The 25942-nt window shown below is 55.1% G+C and overlaps 2 protein-coding genes across 2 annotated transcripts in view; one reads left to right on the plus strand and one right to left on the minus strand.

Moving 5' to 3' along the window:
- The window catches only part of SCRN1 (secernin 1), a 53633-nt gene extending 46091 nt beyond the window's left edge, over positions 1-7542 (plus strand). The window contains exons 8-9 of the mRNA XM_036010448.1: positions 2343-2523; positions 3618-7542. Of these exons, the coding sequence (XP_035866341.1) occupies positions 2343-2523; positions 3618-3776 (340 nt within the window). The 3' untranslated portion in view covers positions 3777-7542. The remainder of the gene's footprint in view (positions 1-2342; positions 2524-3617) is intronic.
- Positions 7543-10665: 3123 nt separating this feature from the next.
- Positions 10666-25942, minus strand: part of WIPF3 (WAS/WASL interacting protein family member 3) — a 73232-nt gene continuing 57955 nt past the window's right edge. Inside the window, exons 5-9 of the mRNA XM_036010450.1 lie at positions 22776-23552; positions 19040-19189; positions 17969-18070; positions 13229-13305; positions 10666-10969 (exon numbers count right to left, since the gene is read on the minus strand). Coding sequence (XP_035866343.1) covers positions 10946-10969; positions 13229-13305; positions 17969-18070; positions 19040-19189; positions 22776-23552 — 1130 coding nt within the window. The 3' untranslated portion in view covers positions 10666-10945. The remainder of the gene's footprint in view (positions 10970-13228; positions 13306-17968; positions 18071-19039; positions 19190-22775; positions 23553-25942) is intronic.

Consider the following 25942-nt stretch of genomic DNA (forward strand, 5'->3'; position numbering starts at 1 on the left):
AAGGAAAATGTGCAGGGAACCAACAGTGACAGGAAGGAAACCAAGACTCAAACCAATGGTTTGGATCAGAAGGAAGAAATAAATAGTCAACCAGAACAGAATAAGGAAACAAGAATTCAAAAAATGAGGAGAGGCTTAGGAACCTCCAGGACATGTTTAAACGTCCCAATGTCCGAATCATAGGGGTGCCAGAAGGAGAAGAGGAAGAGCAAGAAATGGAAAACTTATTTCAAAAAGTAATGAAGGAGAACTTCCCCAATCTGGCAAAGGAAATGGACTTCCAGGTAGCTCAGACAATCTCAAAGTAGTTGGACCCAAGGAAGCACACACCAAGGCACATCATTATTACATTACCTAAGATTAAAGATAAGGAGAGAATCTCAAAGGCAGTAAGAGAACAGGAGAAAGTTACCTACAAAGGAGTCCCTATTAGACTATCAGCTGATTTCTCAAAAGAAACCTTGCAGGCCAGAAGGGGCTGGAAAGAAGTATTCAAAGTCATGAAAGGCAAGCACCTACATCCAAGATTACTCTATCCAGGAAAGCTATCATTTAGAATGGAAGAGCAGGTAAAGTGCTTCCCAGATAAGGTCAAGTTAAAGGAGCTCATCATCACCAAATCCTTATTATGTTACATGTTAAAGGGACTTATCTAAGAAAAAGAAGATAAAAAACAGTAAAATGACAACAAGCACAACTATCAACTGCCCCTAAAAAATAACAACAAACTGAGCAAATAACTAGAACAGAACCACAGAAATGGAGATCACATAGAGGGTTATCAGTTGGGGGAGTGGGAGAAGAGAGGGGGAAAAGGTACAGGGAATAAGTAGCAAATGGTAGGTAGGAAATAGACGGTGTGGGGAATGGTGGTTATGAATAGTACAGGAAATGGAGAAGCCAAAGAACTTATATGTACGACCCATGGACATGAACTAAAGTGGGGGCGGGAAGCAGGTGGGATGCGGTGTGCAGGGTGGAGGGAAATAAATGGGGGAAAATGGGGCAACCGTAATAGCCTAATAAATAAAATATATTAAAAAAAGAAGTAGAAAATAGGAGAAAAGTCCTAGGCAAATAGGGCGTTTGACACACTCTAGTGGCAAGGAGCGGGGGAGATGCAAGGGACGTGGTGTGTGTGTGTGTGTGTGTGTGTGTGTGTGGTTTCCTCTCCCCCCAGTGCACTAAGCTGGATCAGCTGACACTACCTCGTGTGTTTAATCCAGATGTTAGGGACGAGTGGCACCTGTCTGTTACTGGAGATGGTATTATGGGCCTCAGATGCCACAGCTAGGCACAGAGAGCCTGCGTGGACATACACCAGGTGCAAATAGCAGCCCCCTCCAATTCAATCTGAATTCTTCCAGCACCAACTTTCTCCTCTCTCCTACCCTACATTTTTGACTTCTCAAAACTGCCCCGAGCATCGGGAACCAGCGCTAAGGTTGTCCCATGCTCCAGAAGCGCTGCTTCTGCGTGGCCATGTCTTTCACCGATGGCGCTGCACGCAGATGTGAGTTTGGCTAAATGATGGGAGAGAAGCCGGAATGACCGGTAGATGAGCCAGAGGGACACCCGCGGCTGAGAGGAACTGGTTGTTCTAGATTCTTTCCCCGTCGGCTCCAAGCTTAGCGTGTTGGTCCCAGCGCGGCCTTGTGTGTTGCTCCTGTCTGGGGTGGGGGGTGTGGAGAGGGAGAGGGAGGGAGAGAGGAGGGACAGAAACATTGACGGGCTACCCCCCGGATGCACACTGACCCTTGAACCCGCAGCCTCTCGGCGTACCGGACGATGCTCCAACAACCGACCGAGCCACCCGGCCAGAGCCCCTGGGGACCTTGTGTCTCATCTCTGTTAATCTGTTCCCTCCCCGAGCGTGTCAGAGATATTTCAGATTTTTTTCAAATAAGGTAGAACCTAAAAAAAAGTAGAGAGCAAGGTGGGGTCTCAGAGCTTTCCTCTCCAGGAGGCCACCCCGCAGCAAACGGTGGTAGAGAGAGGCACGCTTCTTCCAGCTGAAACAGAGGACTCATTGCGCCGCCCATTTTACCGGAGGAGCCTGGCAAATGGTCTTCCCAGAACAAAGGAGGTCTGTTCAGATGTCTCCTCACCGTAAACAGGAGGAATGGCAGCTTGTAAGGGGCAGTTAGAGTCACTGAAATATTTACGAAGCTACGCAGTCGTGTCTCTTCCCCACGCACCCGCCCACCACTCACCACGCGCCACCACCCTGCGCCCACCTGCCCGCCGGGAGTCGGCTCAGGACGTGTCTGCAGAGTGAAGGGACAGCGTCCGGGTGTCCCCAATCCCCCCGTCTGGCTGAAGCACCTCTCCTTTCTCTCCAGGTCCATTTTCAAGCCTTTCATCTTTGTTGACGATGTAAAACTCGTCCCCAAAGTACAGTCTCCCTGCTTCGGGGACGAGGACCCTGCCAAAAAGGAGCCTCGGTTCCAGGAGAGACCCGACCGTCGGCACGAACTGTACAAGGCCCACGAGTGGGCACGTGCTGTCATCGCCAGTGACCAGGTGAGTCTGGGGGCCGGTCAGTGGAGGGGGCGGGGTCAGTGAGAAAGGAACAGGGGTGGGGACCCAGCTCACCGTTCCCTCCTCTCCTGCACGTCTCCCAAAGTCCGGGTTCCCAGGGCCCTTCCCAGAATGTGGGTGTCAGTTTTCCCACCCGTCTCTTGAAAGAAACCAAATGAAGCAAAGACTATACTTTTTAAAAAGATTTTTATTTATTTATTTTTAGAGAGGGAAGGGAGGGAGAAAGAGAGAGAGAGAGAGAGAGAGAGAGAGAGAGAGAGAGAGAGAGAGAGACATCAATGTGCGGTTGCTAGGGACCTGGCCTGCAACCCAGGCATGTACCCTGACTGGGAATTGAACCTGCGACACTTTGGTTCGCAGCCCGCGCTCAATCCACTGAGCTATGCCAGCCAGGGTGAGCAAAGCCTATACTTTTGATGTTATTCTACAGCCCAGTGGGCTAAGAGTAGTTCTCCTTCACTTCTGTTTGCCCAGGAATTATTGAAATATTCACTTCTAGTTGGGACAACTGCTTTTCTGCTTTTTACAATTCTTTGTATACTTTTGGGGGTACAAAGATTGCACACGATGGCAACACTTTAAAGATGCTGTTTTAAAAAACTGAGTTCTTCAACCCTGGCCTGTGTGGCTCAGTTGGTCAGAGTGCTGTCCCGTAACTGGAAGGTTTCGGGTTCTAGCCCCGGTCCAGGAGCATAGGATCCCTGGTCCTGGTATGTGTGGAAGGCAACCAATTAATGTTTCTCTCTTCCCTTCCTCTCTCTAAAAGCAATGAAAAAAAAATGTCCTTGGGTGAGGATTAAAAAAATCCCCAAACCAAAGAACTGATTCTTCAAAACAGTTCTGGAAAGGGTTAGGGCTGCACAACAGTGTGAATGTACTTAATGCCCGGACACAGGCCATGAAAAAGGGGTCCCGTGGTGGATTTTATGGTAGGTGCATCTTATGACAATAAGAGAAAGATTCTCAGGTCTCCGGTGAGAAAGAAGTTCTTCTTCAAAGGGCGCACCCCCTGCCCCAGCCGAAGCTTCAGTCAGGGTGGTGACTCCACTGTTGTCCCCACTGTTGTCCTCCCTCAGGAGCAAGGCCGCAAGCTGAAGAAGACCATGCTGGGCCTGGAGAAGCAAGGCCTGGAGGCGATGGAAGAGATCCTGGCCAGCTCGGAGCCCCCGGACCCCGCTGAGGTGGGGGACCTTTTCTATGACTGTGTGGACACGGAGATCAAGTTCTTTAAGTGAGTGAAGTAAGCGCCCCCTTCCCCCTTCTTATTTAAAGTTTCCCACCTTACTAAATTACCAGCAAAACAAACCGCTCTCCAGTCTGAGTAAAACGAGAAAGTTCTGCTGCGGTCGCCTTGTCCGAAGCCAAACCCAACTGTGAACTCGTGTTCTGCCCGGAATCTCACAGCGTCCCCTCCGCCCCTCGGTCCCCTTCCTCCGAGGTGTGACAGGCGCCCCGCGCACCTGCTGCTCGGCCGGAGGACTAGTCGTGGGTTTTAGGCTGCTGTCATTGTGTTCCGGTGACAATGGGCCCATTAGCCTTCTCGGGGGAGGATGAGGGTTCCTCGGGCCTTGAGAGGCCGGCCCCGCCATGCTGAGTGCGTGGGAAAGCAGAATCTTTTGAAGTCTTACTCCTCCTCTCAGTAACCGTTTCTTTCATGTTAACAAGAGGCGCTTCTTTGTCTGGCCCAGGGGCTTGTGTGTGTTCGAGGGAGCGGCTTCCTGGCCCCCCTCCACGGGAGTGCCGGTCCCTAGTGCAGAATGTCTCTAGATGTGTCTTTCGAGGGGCACGGCCGGTGGGGGCAGGGGGTCCCGTCCAGTCCCAGCGGTCCTCCAGAATCCGTCTCGTGTGCCGTGGACGCCCAGACCGCTTCCACGTGCGGGAGAGCCGGTCCTCCGTGCCCGCCGGAACCGGCCCACTCTAGACTGTCAGGAGCAGCCCGGCCCGTGACCACCCTGAGTGGGTCACCCAAAGGCACGGGGCTCGCCCTGCTGCGAGCACGCCCGCCACGTGGGTGAGGCCTCCTGTAGAAATGGGTCTGGGCCTGCTTACTGCCGTCTAGTTTAGGATTAATTAAATGCCCCTGCGGTGTAGTTCCACCTCCCAAAGCCACGGAGCTCTCAGTGAATGAGGAAAAGGGAAGGAGAGACTTCTGAGTGTTTCGGGTCTCGTTCAAGTAGCTGGAACCTTTGCAGCCGCAGCATTATCTCAGCAGAGACTTTAATTAAACCGACTGGGGTCCCATGTTGTGTGTGCATGAAGGATTTGACTCACCACCGAGCACGGAGGAGCGTGTGAGGGAGGCCAGATGGGCTCAGCGCTGGGGACCCAGAGGGCGCGAAGGTGACAGATGGATGTAGAAGCATTTCACTCCAGGGTGACAGTCCAGCCCCCGCCCTTCCCGCCCAGCCTGTTATGTCCCAGAAATCTGCATGGGGAGCACCTGGCTTTCCCTGGTCCTTCCCTTTACCTCCCCCCCCCCCCCCCCACACACCGCATGCTCCAGTGGCTGCCCTCAGAGGGTGGCCGAATTGGGCAGGTGGTGGGGGGCGGGCTTACCTCCAGCTACTGAGACTCTCAGCCACTCTTGGAATTTAAAGGGGCAGAGACGATTAAGGGAAGAGTGTGTTAACACACCAGCGAGTGGGAGGTGGCAGCTTCACCACTCCCAGTGACTCCTGCTCAGAAGCACTGTATCAGAGCCCATGGGACCTGGAAGGGACATGGGTCCCACACGCAGATGCGGACCCTGAGGGTCACGGGTTGTATCAGAACAAACCTTTTTTCCTGCCAACTCCCTTGCAAGAGTGTAGGCATGAGCGCACCCAGAGCTTGCTGGAACCAGGAGCTTGCTGCCCGGGGCAGTCCCGTTAGTTCTGTCTGGAAAATGACCGACTGCCAGTGGTGAGGGCCAGGAAGGTTGTCTGAGCTGACAAAGGTCACAGCAGCCACTCGGGGGGGCCTATAGTCGCTGAGACTCTCATCCCGGTTTGGCTTTCGCTGTGGATGAACTTAGGGTCCCCTCCCGTGGGGAGCCATCATTCTGAGTGTCTGTCCGCCAGGGGAAGGGTGGCGTTCCAGAATGAGGTAGGCGCCTCATCCCCTCCTAGGCCCAGCTCCAGAGTGGCTGTCTAAAACGAGAGGATGCAGAAAGCCACTCTAAATGTCACAGTGAGCTGTCACCTCCCCCTGCTACGGAAACATTTTATCGGACCTGACATGTCTGTGATACCCGAGGTGATCAGGGGTTTGACCAGGAGGAATCCAGGGAGAATGGATTACACGGAGGCCTGCTCTTATTATTATGGGCCCAAGGTCACGGGGAACCCAGCCAACCTGATTGTGCGGTGAGAAACACAGCGGCTGCTTCTGTGAGGGGGCGTGGACCTTAGCCCGGCACTTCCCAGGAGGGCCAAGGCTAACTGGGAGTCGTCTGGGCTAAAGCCGAACGTCACAATTGTGATGCCCCCGTGTTACCACTAGAGGGCACAGCAGCCTGGCCCAAGTTAAACAAGGCTGGGATGCTTCCATCCGCCAGAGAGGTGGTGTGTATGTATGTACAGGCAAACCAAGCAATAGCAGTGGACAGGTTCTTTGTACGTTGGGAAGGACAAGCAGAGAGCAGAGAATCTGCTGATGCAGCCGCAGTCACTTCCAGTGACTTTTGTCGACTTCCATCAGCAGCTTGAAGTACGCTGTCGGATTAGAGCAGGCTGTCGTGGGGGGAATGTTTGTTTGTAAATGCTCCGGACAGACTCTGCTTCTGAGAAATGCGTATCGTGACGTGGACACTTTCTTGACCAGGGATTGCTTTTCTAAAGGCAATATGGAGAAAGTGAATATTCAAGATGAACTATGAAAAAAACGTTTAAAGGTCAGCGTGTAAATAGCGTCCTGGAATGCCGTGTGTGTGCCCATCAAGACCTGGGGGGAGGTGGTGGTGCCATGCAAGCTTTGCGCAGGAGGAAGACATGGCCGTGAAGGACAGACCGTCTCCCCCACCCCCCCACCCCATAACCAGGCCTAGGCTAGTGGGTCTCGTCTAGTAGAAGGGGTTTACCATAGAGGATGCCAGCCCCTGGCCCTTAAGGGACCGGGTGGGGCGAAGGCCCCAGGAAACGTGCATTAACTAAGCAGAGGTAGCGTGCTCTGTCATGCTTGGAGCTGGTGTGGAACTTTAGGTAGAGGAGGGGGTCCTTGCAATTACGGTGGTTCTTTAGTGCCCAGTAACATAAGGCCCAGTGTTATTGTTAGAAAGTCTTTCTTCCAGGCTACGCTGCCCATTAGATATTAGCAGTGAGGTTCCTTTGCTACTGGGTGAATTGTTCGGCGTAAAAACATAATCGTCCACCAGGCAAACTACTTTGCTCCCTCGCTGATGTCATCCCAGGTGTGACATCCCAGTGGCACAGGTGTGACACAGCTGTGCCTGGCCCAGCAGGGAAGCCAGGCAGGACCGGTGCGCTTGTTATGAAGCCACCACCTGCAGTCATTTGTGGGGAAGGTCTTCCGCCGAGCTCTCAGCTGTGGGGAGGCTGTGTATGGAGGGAAGGGGGAGGGGAACCCGCCAGCTGGCCGTCCTCGTAGAAAGGGGGCGGCGGCAGGTCCCAGGCACACGCTGTCCCAGGACGCCCTCCCTGCAGCTGTGGCGTTTCATCCCACCGGGCCCTGGGTCCCGGCTCCCCTCCTGTGTTTGTGTCGAATGTGCTTTCATCTGATTGACTTCGAGCATCCCAAAATGTCGCGTGCAGAGTTCTCGGGGGGAATGAGAATGCACATGTCTGCGACCATGTTGTGAGACGTCAGGCCTGTGAGCTGGGAAACGCGACGGGCGGGGGTAACGCAAAGGAAAGTGTGTGTTTCCTTCCGTGGGGACTGACCGAGTAGACGCCACAGCCTTTTTTGTACAAGTGTCCAAAACCAGAGAACTTCCCCATCCAGTGCTTGCCCTTGGACTTGTCTCTCAGTACATCACGCTTACAATAAAAAAAATATGGAAATGAACGTCTGCTGGCCTCTTCTGTCCTGCGTCTCGTGAGTAAAGGTGGGCGTGCTTCGCAGCACAGAAAATGTGTGAAAGGGGGTACATTTTTCTGACTCGAATCTTCAGAAAACCCAGTCAGTTCGGCAGGTTCCTCTGTCTTTGTGCCCTTCTGTGGATACACTCACTCTGCAAGTAAGTACAAAACCACAGTGAGAGCCCACCTGTCGGGCTGCGACTATCCAAAACCAGAAAATCTTAAGTGTTGGTGGGGATGTGGAGGGATTGGAGCCCTTGTACATTGCTGGTGGGAGTGTCAGACGGAGCTGGGGTGGGAAACAGTGTGGAGGTTCTTCAAGAAAGTTACAAGTAGAATTAGCGTATAATCCAGTAATCCCACTTCCGAGTACATACCCAAAAGAATTCAAAGCATGTTCTCAAAGAGATGTGTGTACACCCATGTTCAGAGCAGTGTTATTCAAGAAAGCCAAAAGGTCATTAAAGAGCATATGCAGCGCGGGCTGGGAACCAAAGTGTCCCAGGTTCGATTCCCAGCCAGGGTACATTTCTGGGTTGCAGGCCATAACCCCCAGCAACCGCACATTGATGTTTCTCTCTCTCTCTATCTCCCTCCCTTCCCTCTCTAATAAATAAATAAATAAGTAAAATTAAAAAAAAAAAAAAAAAAGAGCATATGCATCCATGGATGAGTGAATACACGGAATGGGGTGTGCACATAAAATGGAATATTATTCAGCCCTGAAGAGGAAGGAAATTCTGATGCCTGCTACAGCATGGATGGACCTTGAGGGCATCGTGCTAGATTTGAAATCAGCGAGTCTCAAATAGGCAAATATTGTATAATTCCACATGTACGAGGTACCGAGAGTAGTCAAACTCACAGAGATGGAAAGCAGAATGGTGGGTGCAGGGGATGGGGTGGGTGAAGGGATTGGCAAACTGCCTGTACCATGGAGTGTGGGGAGGGCCCGTTCCTGGACTTCTGGGACCCCAGGGGTAGGGGCTTGCTTGGGTGCTACGTCACTGAATCTTCACCACCATATACTCAGGTACGGAGTGATGCCTCCATGTTACAGGTGAGGAAACCAGCCCCGAGAACCCTGAGCCCGGCACTGGTCACCACGGGTAGGTGTCAACAAGGAAACGGCCGGAAGCATCTCCACTTACGACAGTTTATTAGGTACAGAGAGAAGAGTCTGCAGAGGGAACGTCGATACATGTAAAACACCTGTGAGTCCCCAGGGGCAGAGACAGCGTCCCGTCGGGGGTGGGGCCCCGAGACTCAGATGTCTCTGTGCGAGGTGACGGCCAAGGGCGCACCCTGCGTCCTGAGAGTTCAAGGGGCCTGAACTCGGGGCAGGTCTCCAGGAGAGATGCAACGCCAGCGTCCCGAGAATCCTCCCTAACTGCGACGTATGCTTTCTGCTCCTTCCTTCTCTCTGTCCTTGACTTGTTTTATCTTTAACTTCTACCCCAGCGGTGCAGAGCACGGAGGTGTAAGCACCCCCCGGGGGCAGGCAGAGCACTCGCAGGCAGAACTGCCTCTGTCTAGGCCCTCTTACCCCTAGTCATTAAATCCTCGGTGATCATTTTGTCCAACTGAGAGGGAGGCGGAGTGGATGCCATTGTAATAAAGAAATCCTGACCTTTCGGAAAACCTTCCAGAGCCTGCGAAACAAATCAGCCGTGCCCAGAGCTGGTGCCCTGGGGAGACTTCTTTTCCACTGATTTAGCTGTTACAGTCTGGCTTGATTTATTCCCCCGAGCAGGGAACTTGACCTTGCTCATGCGCTTCTTTCTGCAAGGACGCAGCCCAGCCACAACGCCGGGTGGCCTCTTAGCCTTCACCGCAGGCTGCAGGCGGGTGTGTGCGGTCTCGGTCACGGTCACGCGTTAGCCAGAGCCCTCCCACCTGTCTGCCGTGTCTGGATGGCTTCGGCTGGGCGTGACGCCCTCAAGGTGTGAGCGCGGGAGAGGCCGCCGGCTCCAGAGGAAACCTTTGCACTGCTCTCCCAGCCTCTCCCTCCCCGGTCTCCTTGAATCTGCAGCTTTTCTGATACCAGACCAGGGAGCCGGCTGTTTCCTTCTATTTTCTGTCCCTCTGCTGTCACGGCCTCCCTCTCCAAGGACGCAGAGTGTGTGGGGTCAGGCGGTGAGCAAACACAGGCTTCCCTTCCCTCGCCAGCTCCAGACCAAGGGTGTGAGCAGCTGTCGGAGCCCGTCCTGACTGGCTCCGAGTTCAGGGCTGGCTGAACTTGGACACCACTCCCTCCCCCCGCCCCCACTCCAGAGGTGCCCGTCTCAGGGACCAGGGGCTCTCAGACCAGTGACATTGTTCAGCTCAGAAGGGAGCTGGGGTTTTGCCTGGCGGACGGTTCCAGGTTTCCCAGGGCTGGGGGTGGGGCGCCAGCTACTTGAGGCAGATATTTCATAAGGTTTTGGTCTACACTTTATCTTGCCATAGAAACCCTGCACTCGGGGGAGAAGAAAAAAAGAGACCTCCGAGATAGAATTAGTAATTTACTCTAAGAAGGAGTTATGTAGGTTTCTCACTTGCAGGGAACATACCAAAGTCTCATAAAGCTCCAGCCCCCCGCTCACCCTGGCTGCCAGGATGGGGCTGGGAACTTGGAAGAGACACGAGGAAACGTCTCGGGGACTCGGGCGTGAAGGCCACTGTAAACAGAGCGTTGGCTGCTTGTAGGATCATTCAGTCACCAAAGGGCCAAGCCCGCTCCCGCCGTGACTTTTCGGCATATTTACATTAGGCAGCAAAAAAAAAAAAAACAAAAAAAAATTTCCCTGTACTGCGACACGGGAATGAGACGTTGCATCTCGTCTGCTGGAGGCTGCGTGGCGTTGTCTGGGTGTGGGGACACACTAGTCTCTCTGAGCTGTGTCGTTTATAAGGCATTATTTGGTTTGATTCTGCAGTGTGTGCGCTGGGAGCATAAAATCATGCCAATGAGAAGCCGCGGGGGCCCACTGCGACTTTGGGCTGCTCGCAAACCAAGGCGTCTTCTAAAAATGGCTCCGAACCCGGGAAGGGCCAGCCCACGAGCGTATTTACAGTCACGGGACGGACACTGGGGTCACGGGACGGACACTGGGGGAGGGGAGGGGCGGGGACAGGGCTCTCTGAGCCGATGGACGGGTGCCGAGAGGCATGTTTAAGAAGGGAGAAACAGTGAGTGTGGTTTTTTTTTAAAAAATAAAAGTTGACTACGGTACTGACTTCAAGCCTGTGCAATCCAAGTATGTACAATAAATAAACGCTCCGTTCAGAGCCTGTATGTCCACTGAGTTACAGCTGGAGTGTGGTGAGGTCGGACGCGGTCTCCCGGCAGGCCTGTCCCACGGCGGGGAGCCCCAGGTGGTTGCAGGCCGCTGGCCACCTCCGTCTTCTCACCGCAGCGTCTTCAGAGGTAACTGTGGAAACACGGTGACACGACCAGGTGGGGTGAGAAGACTCGTTGCACGCGGGTGGCCCACCCCGGGTCTGGGCACGGAGGCCCTCCATCACATGCCAGGAGCTGATTGCACCCAGGGGGTCACAGGTGGGAAGGGGATGAAATGGGACGTGAGTTCATGGCATGTGGGGACCCAGTGCCGTCTTATAAACATTGACAGGATCCAGCACCAGCAGATTCACTGTACGGGGAGCTCAGGAAAAGCAAAGAACTTGCTGGAGACCCCAAGACAAGGCAATGGAAAAGAGACAAAGTGCCCAGGCCTTCCGATTTCCAGCCCAGGGGTCCCCACTGTGCGCACGTCACTGGGCCCTGTGTCCATAAAAGAACGCCCTCCGGGGCTTGGAGGGCTCCGTCTGGAACCCAGGGATTTCTCTGGGCAATGGCTTTGTGTCTCACTGAAGTGAGGATGAGTCAAGGTGATGTTCAGTGAGACGTAAGGAAGGTCTGGGCTCTGGGATGACCAGGGCAGACTTCCCAGTTCATCCTGGACTAGACCTCCGTGGGCTGGCTGATCTGGGTGTGTGCCTGCCACAGGCCAGGGACCGGACCCCGAGCAGTGTCCGATCACACCTGTACATTGGAAGGTGAGGGTGACTCCTGTCTGGGCAGCTTCACCGTGCCAGGAGAAGCAGCAACCTACAGGGGAAGGGATACTGGACAAGGACTCAGAGGTCTGGGCGTGTGACTTTGGGCAAGTTCCTTAACCCCTTGGAGCTCCATTTTCTTATTTGAAAAAAAAAAAAAACACTGAAGGCATATCTCCAGCTTCTATCACAGGGTTATGAAAGGGTCAAGTGAGATAAGATACACAAGTTATCTGAAAAATATAGAGTTATGCAATGCAGGGACTATTCTTTTGATGATGACTATATGTCTCCAACCACAGGAATAAGGTGTTCATGGTGGAAAGTTCAGGAATTGTAGAAATGCGCTAGGAGGAAAATAACACTCAGCGCTAGCCTCCCAGAGCAAACACCTGTGCATGATTTTGTCGTCTTCTGTCCTATTCACACACAGCTCCTTCTGTCCTACTCACACACAGCTCCTTCTTCGTGCCAGCACACGCCCAGTTTTGAGCCCGAGACCCTCTGAGGATGGTGACTGCGATCCCTGGGTCAGCCGTGCTAGGGAAGGAGGCTGTGCTGTCCGCCTTCAAGGAGCCCATCCCAGCTGCCAGGGACCTCGTCCCTTCCTCCTCCCGTGACTTTCCTTGGGGTTCCCTACAGCTGCGGAAGGGCCCAATTTAACTCAGGTCACCCACCCCCTGCCACACAGAACTCCAAACAGGGGAGGATCTATTGGGGGTTTTCAAAGAAACGAAGGGTCTTTAACTAGGAGACACGACCACGTGCAGGGAGAGTCGTGGTCTCCGCCCACGTTAGGAGACGCTCTGTCCACGTGGCCTCGCGTGAGCGTGAGGGCGTTTCTTGTCTTATCACATAGGCACCTGGTGGAGGCACCTGGCCCTCCTCCCACTCCCCTCTGGCCACCAGGACTTGACCTGTGACTAAACCTGGCCAAAATAAATGATAATGTGGATGTCTATACGGGATTCAACTTAAGATCTCCAAATGTAATGATCAAATGCTACCGAACCATAGTAACAGAATCCTTTCCCTTTCGTTAAAAGAAAACGTCTCTAAAAATACATTAAATCTGTTCTCACGGGTTCTTCTTGTTCTGTCACCATGTCCAATATAACTACTTCGTACCATTCTCAAGACATGATAAATTTAACTTTCTCCAATATTTTGTCGGCTCTTTTTATGCTTCGCACATTCTTGGGATAGCCAGAAATTTCAAATAGAAATGCTCTATAAAAATGTAAATGAAAATTATAATATTGGTGGGGGGTGGGGGAAACCTCCCAAGGATACGAGACCTTGTGTCCTAGAGAGGAGGGACAACAGCAACTCTGCTTCGCGCACAGGACAGAGTTTCCCAGGCTTCTTGAGCCAACACGACGAGGGAGGGGTGAGTCGGGAGGGACCCGGGTGAGTGTCCAGAGTCCACGGGGCTCTAACTGCCCCTGTATGTGGTGGTCGTTCCATGCAACCCCTCTCACTCTTTAGATTTTGACATCCCAAGTGTCCTTCAGTGGGAACATGGTACCCCCCAGCGGCTCTCCCTGGGAAACAGAGTCTGAGGGAGAACGTGAAGCCGTTAGGAGAAAGCATGCCCTCAGCATCTCGGAGAGACGGGAGGGCTGCGTTACCTGAGCGTTTCTGCCTTTGATGTCATCGGAGCTCTGTGCAGCAGCCTCGGCGTGGAGCCAGGGACCAGGCGTCCGGCCTGAAAGGCACAGGGGCGATCTCACCATCTGCTGGCCCAGGGAGCGGCTGCGCACGTCCCAGGGACAGCGGGCTGGCCTGGCATTGGTGGCGGCGGCAGCACCGGGGACCTGAGCAACCTGAGCCGGTCAACCTGAACCCTCCAGGCTGCTGGCCCCGGCTGCGTGTTTCCACCGCGGCGTCTCCGTGCCAGGCTGTGACGACAGAGGCATCACGTTCGATATGCGGGGGCGGGGGGGGGGAGGGGTGGACAAGGCACTAAGACCTGCCATCTCAATGCACGTGAGAGCATCTTAGCTCAGAGCAGACCGCCGTCTGCAGTCCTGGAGATGCGCCGCGCCCCGCACTAGACTCCACTTAAGGAGAGAGAGACAGATAAGTGCGCGCTGGCGGAATCAGGCTCTGTTCCCCCAGGGCCCAACTCATTCTCGAACATGGAACATGCTACACCTTACACAAGTTTTATGTCAATGCATTCTCATAAACGAGAATTCAGAGAACACAGGAGAACGTAACAGGAAAAAGAAAACCAACCGGAAGTGGCTCTGCCCTTTCCCCCACATCCCGATTCTCTACCCCAGAGTCCCCGCTGCCCCAGGTTTGCTGTTCAGTCCTCCCTCCAGACACGCTCCCCCTTTGGCAGTTACTGTGTGTGTGCGGGTGCATGCGTGTGCAGATGTGCAGTGTGGTTGGTCTAGCCAAGTCTTAAATCCAAATCCCCAGACCTTAAGTCCAAGGTCCTGCTGGACCTTGTCCTATGCATCAGGCACTCTGAATAGTGGCCTAGGTGTCACTTTCTCTGCTGCTTTTGGTGAGAGATGTTTCTGTCCTGCTTCGGCCACAGACTCAGAATTAAATAGCCGTGTCCCCGAGCCCTTCGAACAGCTCGGGCTGCCCTGCTCCTTACAGAGCGCTGTGAAAGCAGAAACAGCCAGCACGGGCGACCTGTCCCAGCGACAACCTGGGAACAGCCCGTGTGCAGTGAAAGCGTGTAGGAAATCCAAGGCTTATGGTCAGGGGATGGAGTCGTGAGCAGCTGCGGGAAGGTTGACAAAGGCACAGATCACTTGGGGTGACATTGCAAGGCAGGAGAGAAAATCGGGCCAGAAATCATATAAATACGGGGACCTCAACTATTTTTAAAACTCACAGACATATACATCATACCCCGAAAGGATTCCTCCTGGATTAATGGGTCATCTTTAATCTCTTAAAACACACCTTCCAGGTTTTCTACGGTGAGCTGGAAGCCATCCTGGACGGCAGCGGTTCAGGTAAGACGCGCTGTTGAAGAGGAACTGCCCCACAGAAGGGCCTCTACAGCTCAGAAACTTCGAATCCCAAGGGCATTGGCACTCTCATTAAAATGCTTTTTACACCGAGGAGTGCATTTGTTCTGGGACAAAGATATATCCAAGTAAATGACAGAGGGAGTGCTAGATTTTTAGCCAGTTTATTAACTAAATACAAAGTAAAAAGACACTCATATAAGCCCTGACCTAATTGCAGGTGGCAGTATGACCTTGAAATGACCACTGCAAGGTTTACAAACCTCCAGGCTATGACAGATAGGGCTCCCCCCGGCTGTGGTTTCATAACTGGCTGGTCTGGCCTGTGCGCTGTGGGCTGTTCAACAGCATCCTGGTCTCTGCCCCCTGGATGCCGGGAGCATGTGCTCTGTGCCCCAGACCCTCTGGAACAACAGGAGATGTCTCCAGGCAGCACCAAATGTCCTCCGGGGGAAGAATACTGCCCCCACCCCCTGCCCCGGAGAACCACTGGGCGATACAACAGGCTTCCCTGCAGGTCAGCAGTGGGCACTGGTTCTCACAGACACTCCCAGAAACAACAGCAGAGCTAAAGGGGAATCGCTTTCTCCATAAAATAAGGGGAAATGTTGCATCTCTCCTTATATAGTATTGATGGGAACGGAAAACGGAAAACACCACGGTGGTTCCTCACAAAATTAAAAGCAGGCTTTCCCCATGATCCAGCAATTCTACTTCTGGGTACGCACACAAGAGAATAAAAGTTGGGTCTCAGAGAGATCCTTGTACGCTCATGTTCATGGCGGCATCTTCACAAGGGCCGAAGGGCAGAAGCCCTCCAGGTGCCCACTGGTGGAAGAGTGGATACACCGAATGTGGCAGGCCCACGCAGTGGGACATGCACGCAGTGGGACATGACGGAGCCTTAGGAGGGAAGAGAATTCTGGCGCCTGCTTGAACACAGAGGGACCTTGAGGACGTGGTGCTGGGTGAAATAAACCAGTCTCAGAAAGCCAAACTCTAACAGATTCCACTTAGATGAGGCACCAAGAGTAAGTAGTAAAGCTCATAGACCCAGAAAATAGAAGGGAGGTTGCCAGGTGCTGGGCAGGGGGGAGAATGGAGAGTCGTGGATGCGTGGGGACAGAGTTTCAGTTTTGCCCAATGAAAGGGGTTCTGGGGAGTGTTTGCACAACGATGTGAGTGTGCCCAACACTACTGAACTGTGTGTGCACTGAAAAGGCTGTGGATGGCAAATTTCACGTTATGTATTTATAGTTCAAAGTGAAAAAAGGAAGGAAGCATTAGGGCATCTGTGTGCTGTGGGCTTGTCAGAAGGAGCGAGCGGCAGGCGGCAGGAGGCAGGCAGGCAGAACCGCCCCGAGAGAGCATGCAAACACACTCACCCGGGAGAACAACACCGTCTCCCAGACCGTGGAGAACTGTCGTCTGGGGGAACCAGCTTACTGCCTAGCAGGAGGAGCACCGCGAGGGGACATGTAATTGGGCAGGCATGACCCACAGCAGACTGGCACTAATATAATTAACAAGGCTCTACCCTGCGGCACGCCGGGATGGCGGGGACGTGCCGATGTGATTGTGCTAGCAGGCTGCGGAAGTGCTTTATGTCTGCCAATTACCAGTGCCATTTCTGCTCTGTAGGGTGTCAGTTCACTTCGTCGGTTTTCTCTCCTCCGCCGCCTCCCCCCTCTTCTTTTTTTACTGTGCCCACCTAAGCATCAGGAGATCGCATTTGGGTCTGGGCACCGATCTGAACATTTCTTCGGGAGGAGAGGAACACAGTACAGCCTGCCAGCTGCACCCTCCTGGCGAGCTGTGGGGGGCATAGCTTTTTTTTTTCTTTTTGTATTTTCAGGGATGAGACTGGGCACCGTGGGCTCAAACACAGAAACTTCACGTTAGAATTCCCTGAGTCTGAACGGTGAAGGACTCCGTGCCACATGATTAGGAAAGGATGCAACACAGAGAGATTTTTTAAGAATCTCTTCTGGGCTGGTTTAGGGCAGAGGTCAGCAAAATATGGCCAGCGGACCCAACGCAGCCAGCGCCCGTGTTTATAAATCAAGAGTTACGGGGAAGACGGCCATGCTCGCTCATTCACGGACTGTCTGCGGCCGTTTCCACGTGGAAACGGCAGGACCAGGTGGTCGTGGCAGAGACCACACGGCCTGCAGCGCCTCAAATAGGTCGTCACCGACCCTTCAGAGAAAACGTTTGCTGGCCTTCGGTGTAGCGTAGGGGTCAGCCGCTGAAACGCCTCTAGGGGCCAGGAGGTCACATTCACGGGGTGCGGTCCGGGTGCGCCAGAGGGCAGGGAGGTTTGTGGCGTGAAGGGCGGACAGGTGCAAACCAGCAGGAAACTGAACCCCAGAGACGGGACCTCCCTACAGTCTCCGTGAAAGAGACTCACGGGGTGCCTGGTCTGGGGCTAATCCCAGACACTGGTGACTATGATTTTCCATGCCGGTCCACAGAAGCCCGGGATTGGGGGCCTCACTCAGGGTGTGGGCGGGAACACATGCGACTCTTACCCCAGGCCGCTGACTCTGCCCCGTCTCACCAGCTGCTGCCCAATCAGACGGGCTCAGCACCAGACAAGAGCCGGTTCATGTTTCAACTAACAGGCAGCATCACTGTGCTGTCTATACCCCACCTTGCTTTTCTCTGCTGCCTGTGTTTCTAAAGTACTTGCCTCCCCTGGCCTCTGGGCCTGAGGGGCAGGCCGGCCAGCCTCTCCCTCTGCCACTCTTGGGGGAGGGGCTGAGTGCCGGCCTGGCCATACAATGCAACCAGAGAGGGGCAGCACGCACTGGGCTGAGACTTTCAGCCTTAGCTGGACACTGGCATCACCCGGCAGCTTTCACAATTACCAACACCCTGGTCCTACCCGGGTTTCTAATTTAGTTGGTCCAGGTGCAGCCTGGCCTTTTGGGTTTTCAGGTTCTCCAGGTCATTGGGGTGTGGAGCCGAGGCTGAGAACCATTGGCTTGAGGACACTCTCCATTTCACGGTGTGCCAGAGTTCCACACTGGGGGTTTCAGGCTCTTCCCCAGCTACTAATGCAAAGTTCCTGCACCCCATTTTCCCTGGGGTATTCAGATCCCTAGTCAGAAGCCCCAGAGAGGGGAGGGGCAAGTGGTAAATTCATCCAAATCTGATGATGCTGAACACTGAACCCCGGTCTTCTGTAGCAGCCTCTAAATGACCCTTGGGGACTGGGGCACACGCACGTTCCGACACTGCCAGGAGTACGCACGGCGCTGCACTGCTGTCCAGGACACGAGAGGACAGCCAGCCTGCAGTCGGCCAGTGCACACCAGGCGCGGCTCTCGGACAGTCAGGGAAATGCAGGGGTCCTCGCCGGGCGGTACTCACTTCTGGGGATCTTGCTGGGGTAAATCTTCTGGCTTGGTTTGTATTCATCCGGAGGAGGAAAGTCTTCCACGGAATGGAACGTGAATTTAGACTCAAAGTCGTCTGCACGTGGAAAATGGCAAAGTTGCTCTGGTTACTGAGACAGCCCAAGGTTCGCCTGCCTGGTGCTAGGGTGCCCATGGCAGGACCAGTCCCCCCAGGGCTGCCTTCCACCTCTCAGTTTTTACTCTTTCGATGGGAAAATCGAAAGATTTTCGGGGACCTGGGAAGAGTGAAATTAACACACTCTCCCCATCACCCGCCCTACCTTACGGCCACTAATATCTTCAGGAAGCTTCTAAATAGCCACAGGGCAGTGCAGGGCCCAGACTCAGAGGTGGGGGGACATGGCAGCAGCAGGGACAACAGAGTCCCCATGGCCTGAAGCCCTCCTGAGCTCCTGGGTGGGCCTAGGTCAGGAGGAGTGGGCAGAACAGGGGTCCCGGGCCTGGCAGCTGACACGGAGCATGGCCTATGCCCAGTTGTGGGCCTGGGCCCCCAGAGCAAATGGGTTCTGCCCTGAGCTCCTGGTGGGAGAGGAGAGGGGACGTGTGGCCCTTTCACAGGGCAGGTCCCTGCTTTGCGATCTAGGATTTCTGGCTGGCAGTAGCTCAACCCACAGAGGGATGCAAAGATTTCTGGCCACACCTGACTGCATATCAATTTCCGCCCTATCTCCATATTTTTGCCCTAACTGTCCCCCTGCCTGCTGGACCTTCTGTCCGTCCGTTCACTGTGTCCCAATCACGCCATTCATTCAGCCTTGTGCAGGGACTTCTCCACGGAGACAGACACACCGTTAAAATGTTGGTTTTCTTCCCTCTCCGTCAGTCAGAAGGTGAGGAGTGGATTCTGGAGCCCTGCAGAAAGCCTCCAGAGAATCCCTCTATTTAACACAACCTGTGGTCTGTTCTACGCTACCATGCGTTCCCTGTTCTGACAAAGCAGGCGCCCGGGGCTGGCACGCTCCCACTGGGGCTGGGAACCACCTCCCCACCGGCAGCCAGCGTGGCAGCTGCTGGCCCCGCTTACCGATGATGTGCAGGCTCCCGTTCCGCAGCTGGCCCCCGGGCTGCTGCGTCTGGGTCCAGCCTGGGACCTGCTGGCTCCTGCTTGAAAGCTCCGTGGTGGGGGATCTCGCAGGAGGAGCCGGTGGTGGATTTAGCTTCGCCCCACTGGTGCCTGACGGAGAAGATGACGGAGTATTCAGATACAGGAGTGAATGGGGACAGAGATGCTGTAACCTCCTGTGAGGGGTGAGTAGAAGGGCAGCCTCCAGAGACAACCCACTTGGGACTGAATCCAGTTGTCCTGCTGGGATAATGACACAACCTCTCTGTGCCTCAGTTTTCTCCTCTGTCAAATGGGAATGATAATAGTGCACACACCTCCTAGAGTTGTTGAGAGGGTTAAATGAGTTCATTTGAGTCAAGTTGCACATAATGAGGGCTCAATAAATGTTAGCTGCTGTGATCATCTCAATGACAATGGCAGTCCTCAGCATCAGATGGCATAGTCCCCGAAATGGGAACCACTGCAGAGTCCCCAGAAAGGGAAGAGAAAGGAAAGGACTCCAGGATTCTCTCGATGGTTCTAACCCTGGGAGAAGGCTTCCAGTTCTTGGAGAGCAGCCCCTTGAACTCAGGGCTGGGTATCTGGGCCCTGGCCTCGTGGGCCTAGTGTGGGTTGGAGATGTGACCAAGAGGTGACAGACTGGGGGCGCAGCTCAGAAGGGGGTGATCTCACAGGGGGAGCCAGTGGTGGATTTAGCTCGCTCCCACTGGTGCCTGAATTGTCCGTAGGTGAGGCTCAGGGCGGGGCAAGAGGAACAGCTGTCAGGGGGCTTGCTCCGGCCCCTGTTTCTGCTCACACCTGCTCCCCTGCATCGCAGACGCTCATTGCTCTTTCCCATCTGAATCCACCTACCCCCGGGGCCCCACTCCAATCCCACCAGCCTCAGCGAACCTTCCCCGAAGACCGCCGTGGGCGGTGCGCTCTCCTTTGCCAGAACTCCATCTGACTCGCTGGCAGCCAGTAGCTGCCGTCCTGCCCGTCGGTGCAGGCAGGTGTCCCACTCACTCCACTCCACGAAATGATGAGACCGCTCCGCTGTTACTGTGCCAGGATGTTCACAATTACAGCCTCTTCCTCTCCCACCCCTGGCTGAGAAAAAATTACCCTCCTGCTGTTCATGGAAAACTAGGGTTCACGTCCAAAGACACAATGAAAGGGGCCAGACAAGCATCTGTTCCCGGCCTTGCGTTTCCCGCCGCGGAGCAGGCCACAGTGCCAGCTGGGGCAGCTGTTCTCTCTCACCCGCCACCATCGGGCTTCTCCTCCCCCTTCAGGTCCCGCCCAGACCCGCTGCAGCTGGAGACCCAGCACGGAAGGCGGCTCCCAGCTCCTACCAGCCATCTGCCCAGCCTCTGGTACCCTGCCCCCTAACCCCCCACTTTTGAGCTGTGCCCCAGTCTGTCACCTCTTGGTCACATCTCCAACCCACACTAAGCCCACGAGACCAGGGCCCAGATGCCCAGCCTGGAGTTCAAGGGGCTGGGGCTACTCTCCGTGAAATGGAAGCCTTCTCCCAGGGTTAGAACCATCGAGAGAGCCCTGGAGTCCAGCCTAGAGAGGCATCGTGGCGGTCCCACCTTCCGATACAAGTAGAGCCGCCGGCACCTGGCTCTGTGCCCAGGTCCACGCTGCCAGGCTCCCTCCTCAGCTCTGCGCATGGGCCTTGCACTTCGTGATGGAGCCGCAGCCGGAGCCTGCGCAAGCCCAAGACTGCGGGGTCATGGGAGGACACGGGAGGACATGCATGTATGGGCCCATGCCTGTGGGCGGGCAGTGTCCCACACTCTGCTTCCTGTGAGCTTTTCAAGAAAAAAATCTCATCCTTCCTACCCTTGCTGGTCCGCCCTTCCTTGTACCAGGATCCACTAGGACTCACTTGCCCCCACAAGCAGACTAAAGGGACTGAGGGCTGCTGACCCGCTTCTGGATGGAAAGCTGCCCTCCACGTGGTAAGAGTGACGGAAGGGAAGTAGCCTGCGCCCCAGCCACAGGCACATTTCCTCACTTAACACGCATGACAATCCTACAGGAGGTGTGTTGTTATTATTTCCATTTGTCAAGTAAAAGGAGGGCAAAGTTCAAGAACGTTTAAAAACCGGGCATTAGGTTACACAGGAGTGGAGGAGGAACCAGGCTTTGGACTCAGATGTCTCTGGATCTAAAGCACTGGTGTTTTAAAACCACACGAGGGACATTGAAGAATGACAAGGTCAGAAAGGGCTCGCCGGCTCCAATGCTGGCCCCACGGTGAACAGCAGGTTGAGAAGAGAATGATTAAAACCTTATCTCTCGTCACTAAGAGCCTTAAAAATACCCTTGCTCTTTGCACCAGGGATTGCCTTTCAGAAACCTATCTTAGAAAATATCTGAAATGCAGCCCACAAATTGCTGTGAAAGTATCTCCTGCAGCAACTCACATGTTATTAACGATAAGAAGAAATGGAATCGACTTTAATATCTAACATTAGAAATATGGTATATACTGATGATCATATTAATATGCTTATACACTTTTACGATTTGACAGAATTGTTTTTAATATTAAATAAAACCAGAATAGGCAGTAGTATATACAAAATAGTATTCATTATGTAAATATATAGATACATTCAGGGAAAAAAAAGAAAAAAATGCATCCCCAAAATGACAGTTATTTCTCCATGACATTATTGTGGGTGATTTAAAGGTCTTTCTATTTGCTCTTCAACGAGCTTGCGTTATTTTTTAACACAGGGAAATATTTAAACTTTACGCATCAAAGGATTTTCTGAAAGACCAAGGCATATGTGCCTAAGTGTGATGGGTGTGCAGGGGTGTGGGTGTATTTTTAAAAAAGAAGTTGGGTGTTTATGACTGTGTTTGCATGCATGGGTGCGTGTGCGTGGACGTGTAGGGGTTTCCGGTTCAGGGGGACCCACCCCAACAGTGAACGCGGCCTTTCCACCGCGCGGACACCCGTCCTGCGCATGTGCACGCAGTCCGGAAGCGCCGCCGCTGCCCGGGTGAACGGGTCACTCTTAACACGGGGCTGGAAATACTGACCCTCGGTTTTCTGGAGTCAGCAGGAGAATCAGCCTCCCCAAAAAGGGGGGGATGCCCATAATGCTCATCCAATCCACGGAGGGTCTGCGACCACTCGGGCTGGGAGCCGGCCTGCGATAACTCAGGGGAACTAAGCAGGAGGGCTGGTTCTGGGACAAGGGCACCCGCAGCCCCTCCAGCCCCGGGGCGATGGGGAGCACGACCTTCCTCCAGATCTCGCGGCTGTCAGGGCTTGTTCCCACAACTGCTCGCGGGAGAACTATTAATCATTCCCATTTCACACAGGAGGAGAAGGGGGCGCAGAGAGGCCGGGTGAGCGTCCAGGGTCACACAGTGAGGACCAGCAAGGCGACCCAGGCCAGAAGCGCTGACTTATGGTCTGCATGCTCTTGGACAGGTCCTCCAGCCTCCCCTACTGTTGGTCTCCTGTCTCTAACGCGAATACCCCCGACGTAAAGTGCCACAACGAATCTTTATTGCCCTCCACAGGGGCAATGCTCTAACCCCCAATCCTGAGTTAAGACATCGCAAGGTACTCCCCAGCCGCTCATAGGAGCAGGCCTCTGGCTGTGGCCCCGGTGCCTCCTCAATGCCTGGCAAGGGCAAGCGGTCCTCTGATCGGGTCACCGCGGACCGGAACTGCTGCGCTCACCTGGGCCTCGGCCGGGCCTCTTCTTCTGCAGGAACGGCTGGGGCTGCGACCCAGGAGGCGCGGGTGGAGCGGGAGGAGCAGGCAAGGCTTGCCCGCTCGGCTTCAGTGGCTGAGCCTGGAAGCTGGGCGACTTGGGGGGCAGTGGGGGTGGGGCTTCACTGCCATTGTTGGTGCCTGGCATAGGGGGCGCAGGCACCAAGGACCTCGGGGTGCATGAGGCGTAAAGGGGAAGCGGCGGGGGCGGTGGGGGCGGCGGGGCAGAAGGCTCCGGGGCATCTTGAGTGGGACTGGCAGCATCGGCATTGAGTCCGGGGTACCCGCAAGGCGGGAGGAGAGGGAGCGGGGGCGGGATGGGTGACAAAGGCAAGGGGGCTAGCTGAGGCTTCACTGCCTTGTCACTGAGGATGGAGTTCTGGGGTAGAGGGGGTGGGGTTGGGGGAGGTGGGGGAGGGGGAGGGGGAGGTGCCGAGGGCGGAGGGGGGGCCACCCCCAGGGTATTACCTTTGGTCTGTGAGCCAGGTGGGGACACTAGGGGAGATTTGATGGCAGAGGAGGAGGGCAAGGGTGGGGGTAGGGGTGGGGGCGGTGGGGGTGGCGTGGGAGGAGGCGGGGCAGGCACGCTGGGGCGAGGAGGGACGGCTCTGGCAGCGCCATGCGCCTCGGAGGCGGCACTGCCCAGCCTGGGAGACGCCGGGGGGTTCAGCGGCCCGCTGAGAGTTTTGGTGGGAAGCCGAGGAGAAGGTGCCCGGGAGCCAGGGGCCTGCCCTGTCTTGCCGCCTGGAAATGAGACAAGTTCCGAGTTAGAGCAGCAACCGAGGAAAGAGAAGCCCCACGTGTGTGGGCAGCAGTGACCGAGGCTCTCAAGCGCGATGTCGAGGACCGGCAGGTGATGCTCTCTCGCGGCAGGTCCCCTGAGAGGCCTCAGGTGCAGCAGCTGTCACACTAGAGGGCCAGCTGGACCGGACCCAAGCTCCTCGCCAGCATTACGGTGCTGCCAGGCCGCAGCTGTCCTATTGCATCCCACCGGGGCCCTCATCTGCTGGGGCCCCCTGGGCTCCCAGCCCAGGGCACGGGACTGCTCCCACATCCCCAGCCCTTCCTCATCTCAAGGTCGCCTCACACTCATCACTCCTACCCAGTAGGTCCATCAGCCCTTACATCCTAGTTTGGGTCCTCAGGGGCCAACCAGAATCTCCGGGGTGGGGGGGGGGAGGTGTCCCTCCCTCCCAGCATCAGGGAACAAGGACTTGTTTCCACATCGAGAGCAGAAGCTGCATGCTCCGAAGCTAGTGGGAAGATCCTGCCTCGGGGATCTGGCTCCAATGACCTTGAACCTCCCACTCCTTTGGCCTCTGGACGTGCCCATCTCTAAGGGGGCTGCTCTCTCCTGGTCTCCCGGCTTCCTCACCCTGTAGGTTCTCCACCGCATCCACCCCTGCTTGGAATCCAGTGCTGCGTGAATTCAACAACGACAGAGCGCCTACAGGAAGTATCTGTGTTTGGTGGCCTTCGTGGAAGACAGGTGTGGAGGGTGCTCCCCGGGAGCAGCCCGGTCACGCTGCACACCCTTTTGACACACTGTTAGTGCCTTCCCTTGGGTCCCTGCCTGCCGGATGAGGAAAAGGTCCCTCCCCCCATGTCCGGTATAGAAGTTCCATAATTACTGCACATGCAAGCCTCCATGTGGGATGCATTCAAAATATTTCTCCCCAACAAGGACAGTGCTGTCTCAAAGAGGCATTCTGGGGACCGAGTCTTCCCCTGTCTCCATGCCCTTCCACTTCATAATCCCCCAGAAAACCTGCGGGAAACCCTTGGAAACGTGCTTGCTTCCCACACCTCCAGCTTCCTGGGTGCTGCAGACCAGGACCCATGGCCTTCACGCCAGGTTCCTACCCCAGCCTCTGGGGGCAGCCTGAGCCTTTCCGCCAACGAGTCTCCAGTGAGTTTTCCCAACCGGGTGCTAAATCCTACCCCAAAGTACCGGATGCCAAAAGCCAGGCCAGTCAAAGCAAGGTGACTCGGGGGAAGCTGAGTGGGCAGGACAGAGTGGGCGGTGTCTGACTTTCCAAACAGAAGACCCTCCTCTGGCTACGCTGTGACAGTCACCTGGACAAGACCACTCGTTACAGGGCTCAGCTGTGGGATGTCTGTCCTGGAGGCGGGGCAGTGACATTTTCACTCCTCTACTGAGGATTTTCTTTGAGGTGGCTTTGGAAGAGAGGCCTTTGCCTGGGTGTACCCACCCTGGTTGACTCGACCCCCCCTGGGGGCCTGAGGCCAGCGCTGCCCGAGCAGCTTGGCTGACCACGCCCAGGAGGGAAAACCCCCACTCGGCCTTCTGCCACCACAACCCCAACATTCTATGTGAGGTCAAGGGCAGGGGCCAGGCTCAGGGAACCCTGCCTCCAACGTCTCAAACCTGTGTGCGTCGTCCACGGAGACGGAGGTGGGGAGCCCGGGCAGCTCCCTAAACCAGGGCCCACTTGCTGTGTGGACTTAAAAGGTGTAACAGGTCGGAAGGGCAGACTCAGGCCCCAAATAACTGACCCAAACTTTTTAAGTGACTGAGGACACCCATGTCTCCAACATTCAAACACCCAGAAAGTGAGTCAGTTCAAAGGGCAGGAGCCTCTGCTTGCTAAGCAGCCAAGCGAATGAGAAAGGGGCCAACAAAGGCATTTTTGTCATAGTGCGGGCCGAGAACCAAGGCTGGCACAGTCCTCCTCCAGCTTATGTTCAGGCCCACTCCGGGGTCGTGCACAGAGCTGGCAGCACACATTTAAGGTGGGAGCGACAGGAGAGAGAGCCGCTGACAGGTGAGGGCAGGCGAGGTGAGCAGGCAGGCACCGGCCAGCAGAGAGCTCCGACAGGGCGTGCCAAGGCAGAAAAGGGAGGAAGCCTTCCAATAGAGCATGGGCACCAGCCCTGGACACCCCACCAGAAGCACAAAGGGGACCAGGAATCAGGCGGGGACAGGCCCGCCGGAGTGCACCCAGGAGGTCTCGCTAGCGATGGGACAGGGGTCAGCTTGTAGAGCCTGCGGGTTATCAGAAGATGAAGTCCGTCTCCCCTTTCCCACGAGCTTATGTTTCCAGAGGACCCCGGGTTGCACGGGAGTCTCGCCACACACTCCTCTCAGCCCAGCGACAGTCACTCATTGCACC

This window comes from Phyllostomus discolor, chromosome 10 (genome assembly GCF_004126475.2).
Source record: "Phyllostomus discolor isolate MPI-MPIP mPhyDis1 chromosome 10, mPhyDis1.pri.v3, whole genome shotgun sequence".
Classification (NCBI taxonomy): domain Eukaryota; kingdom Metazoa; phylum Chordata; class Mammalia; order Chiroptera; family Phyllostomidae; genus Phyllostomus; species Phyllostomus discolor.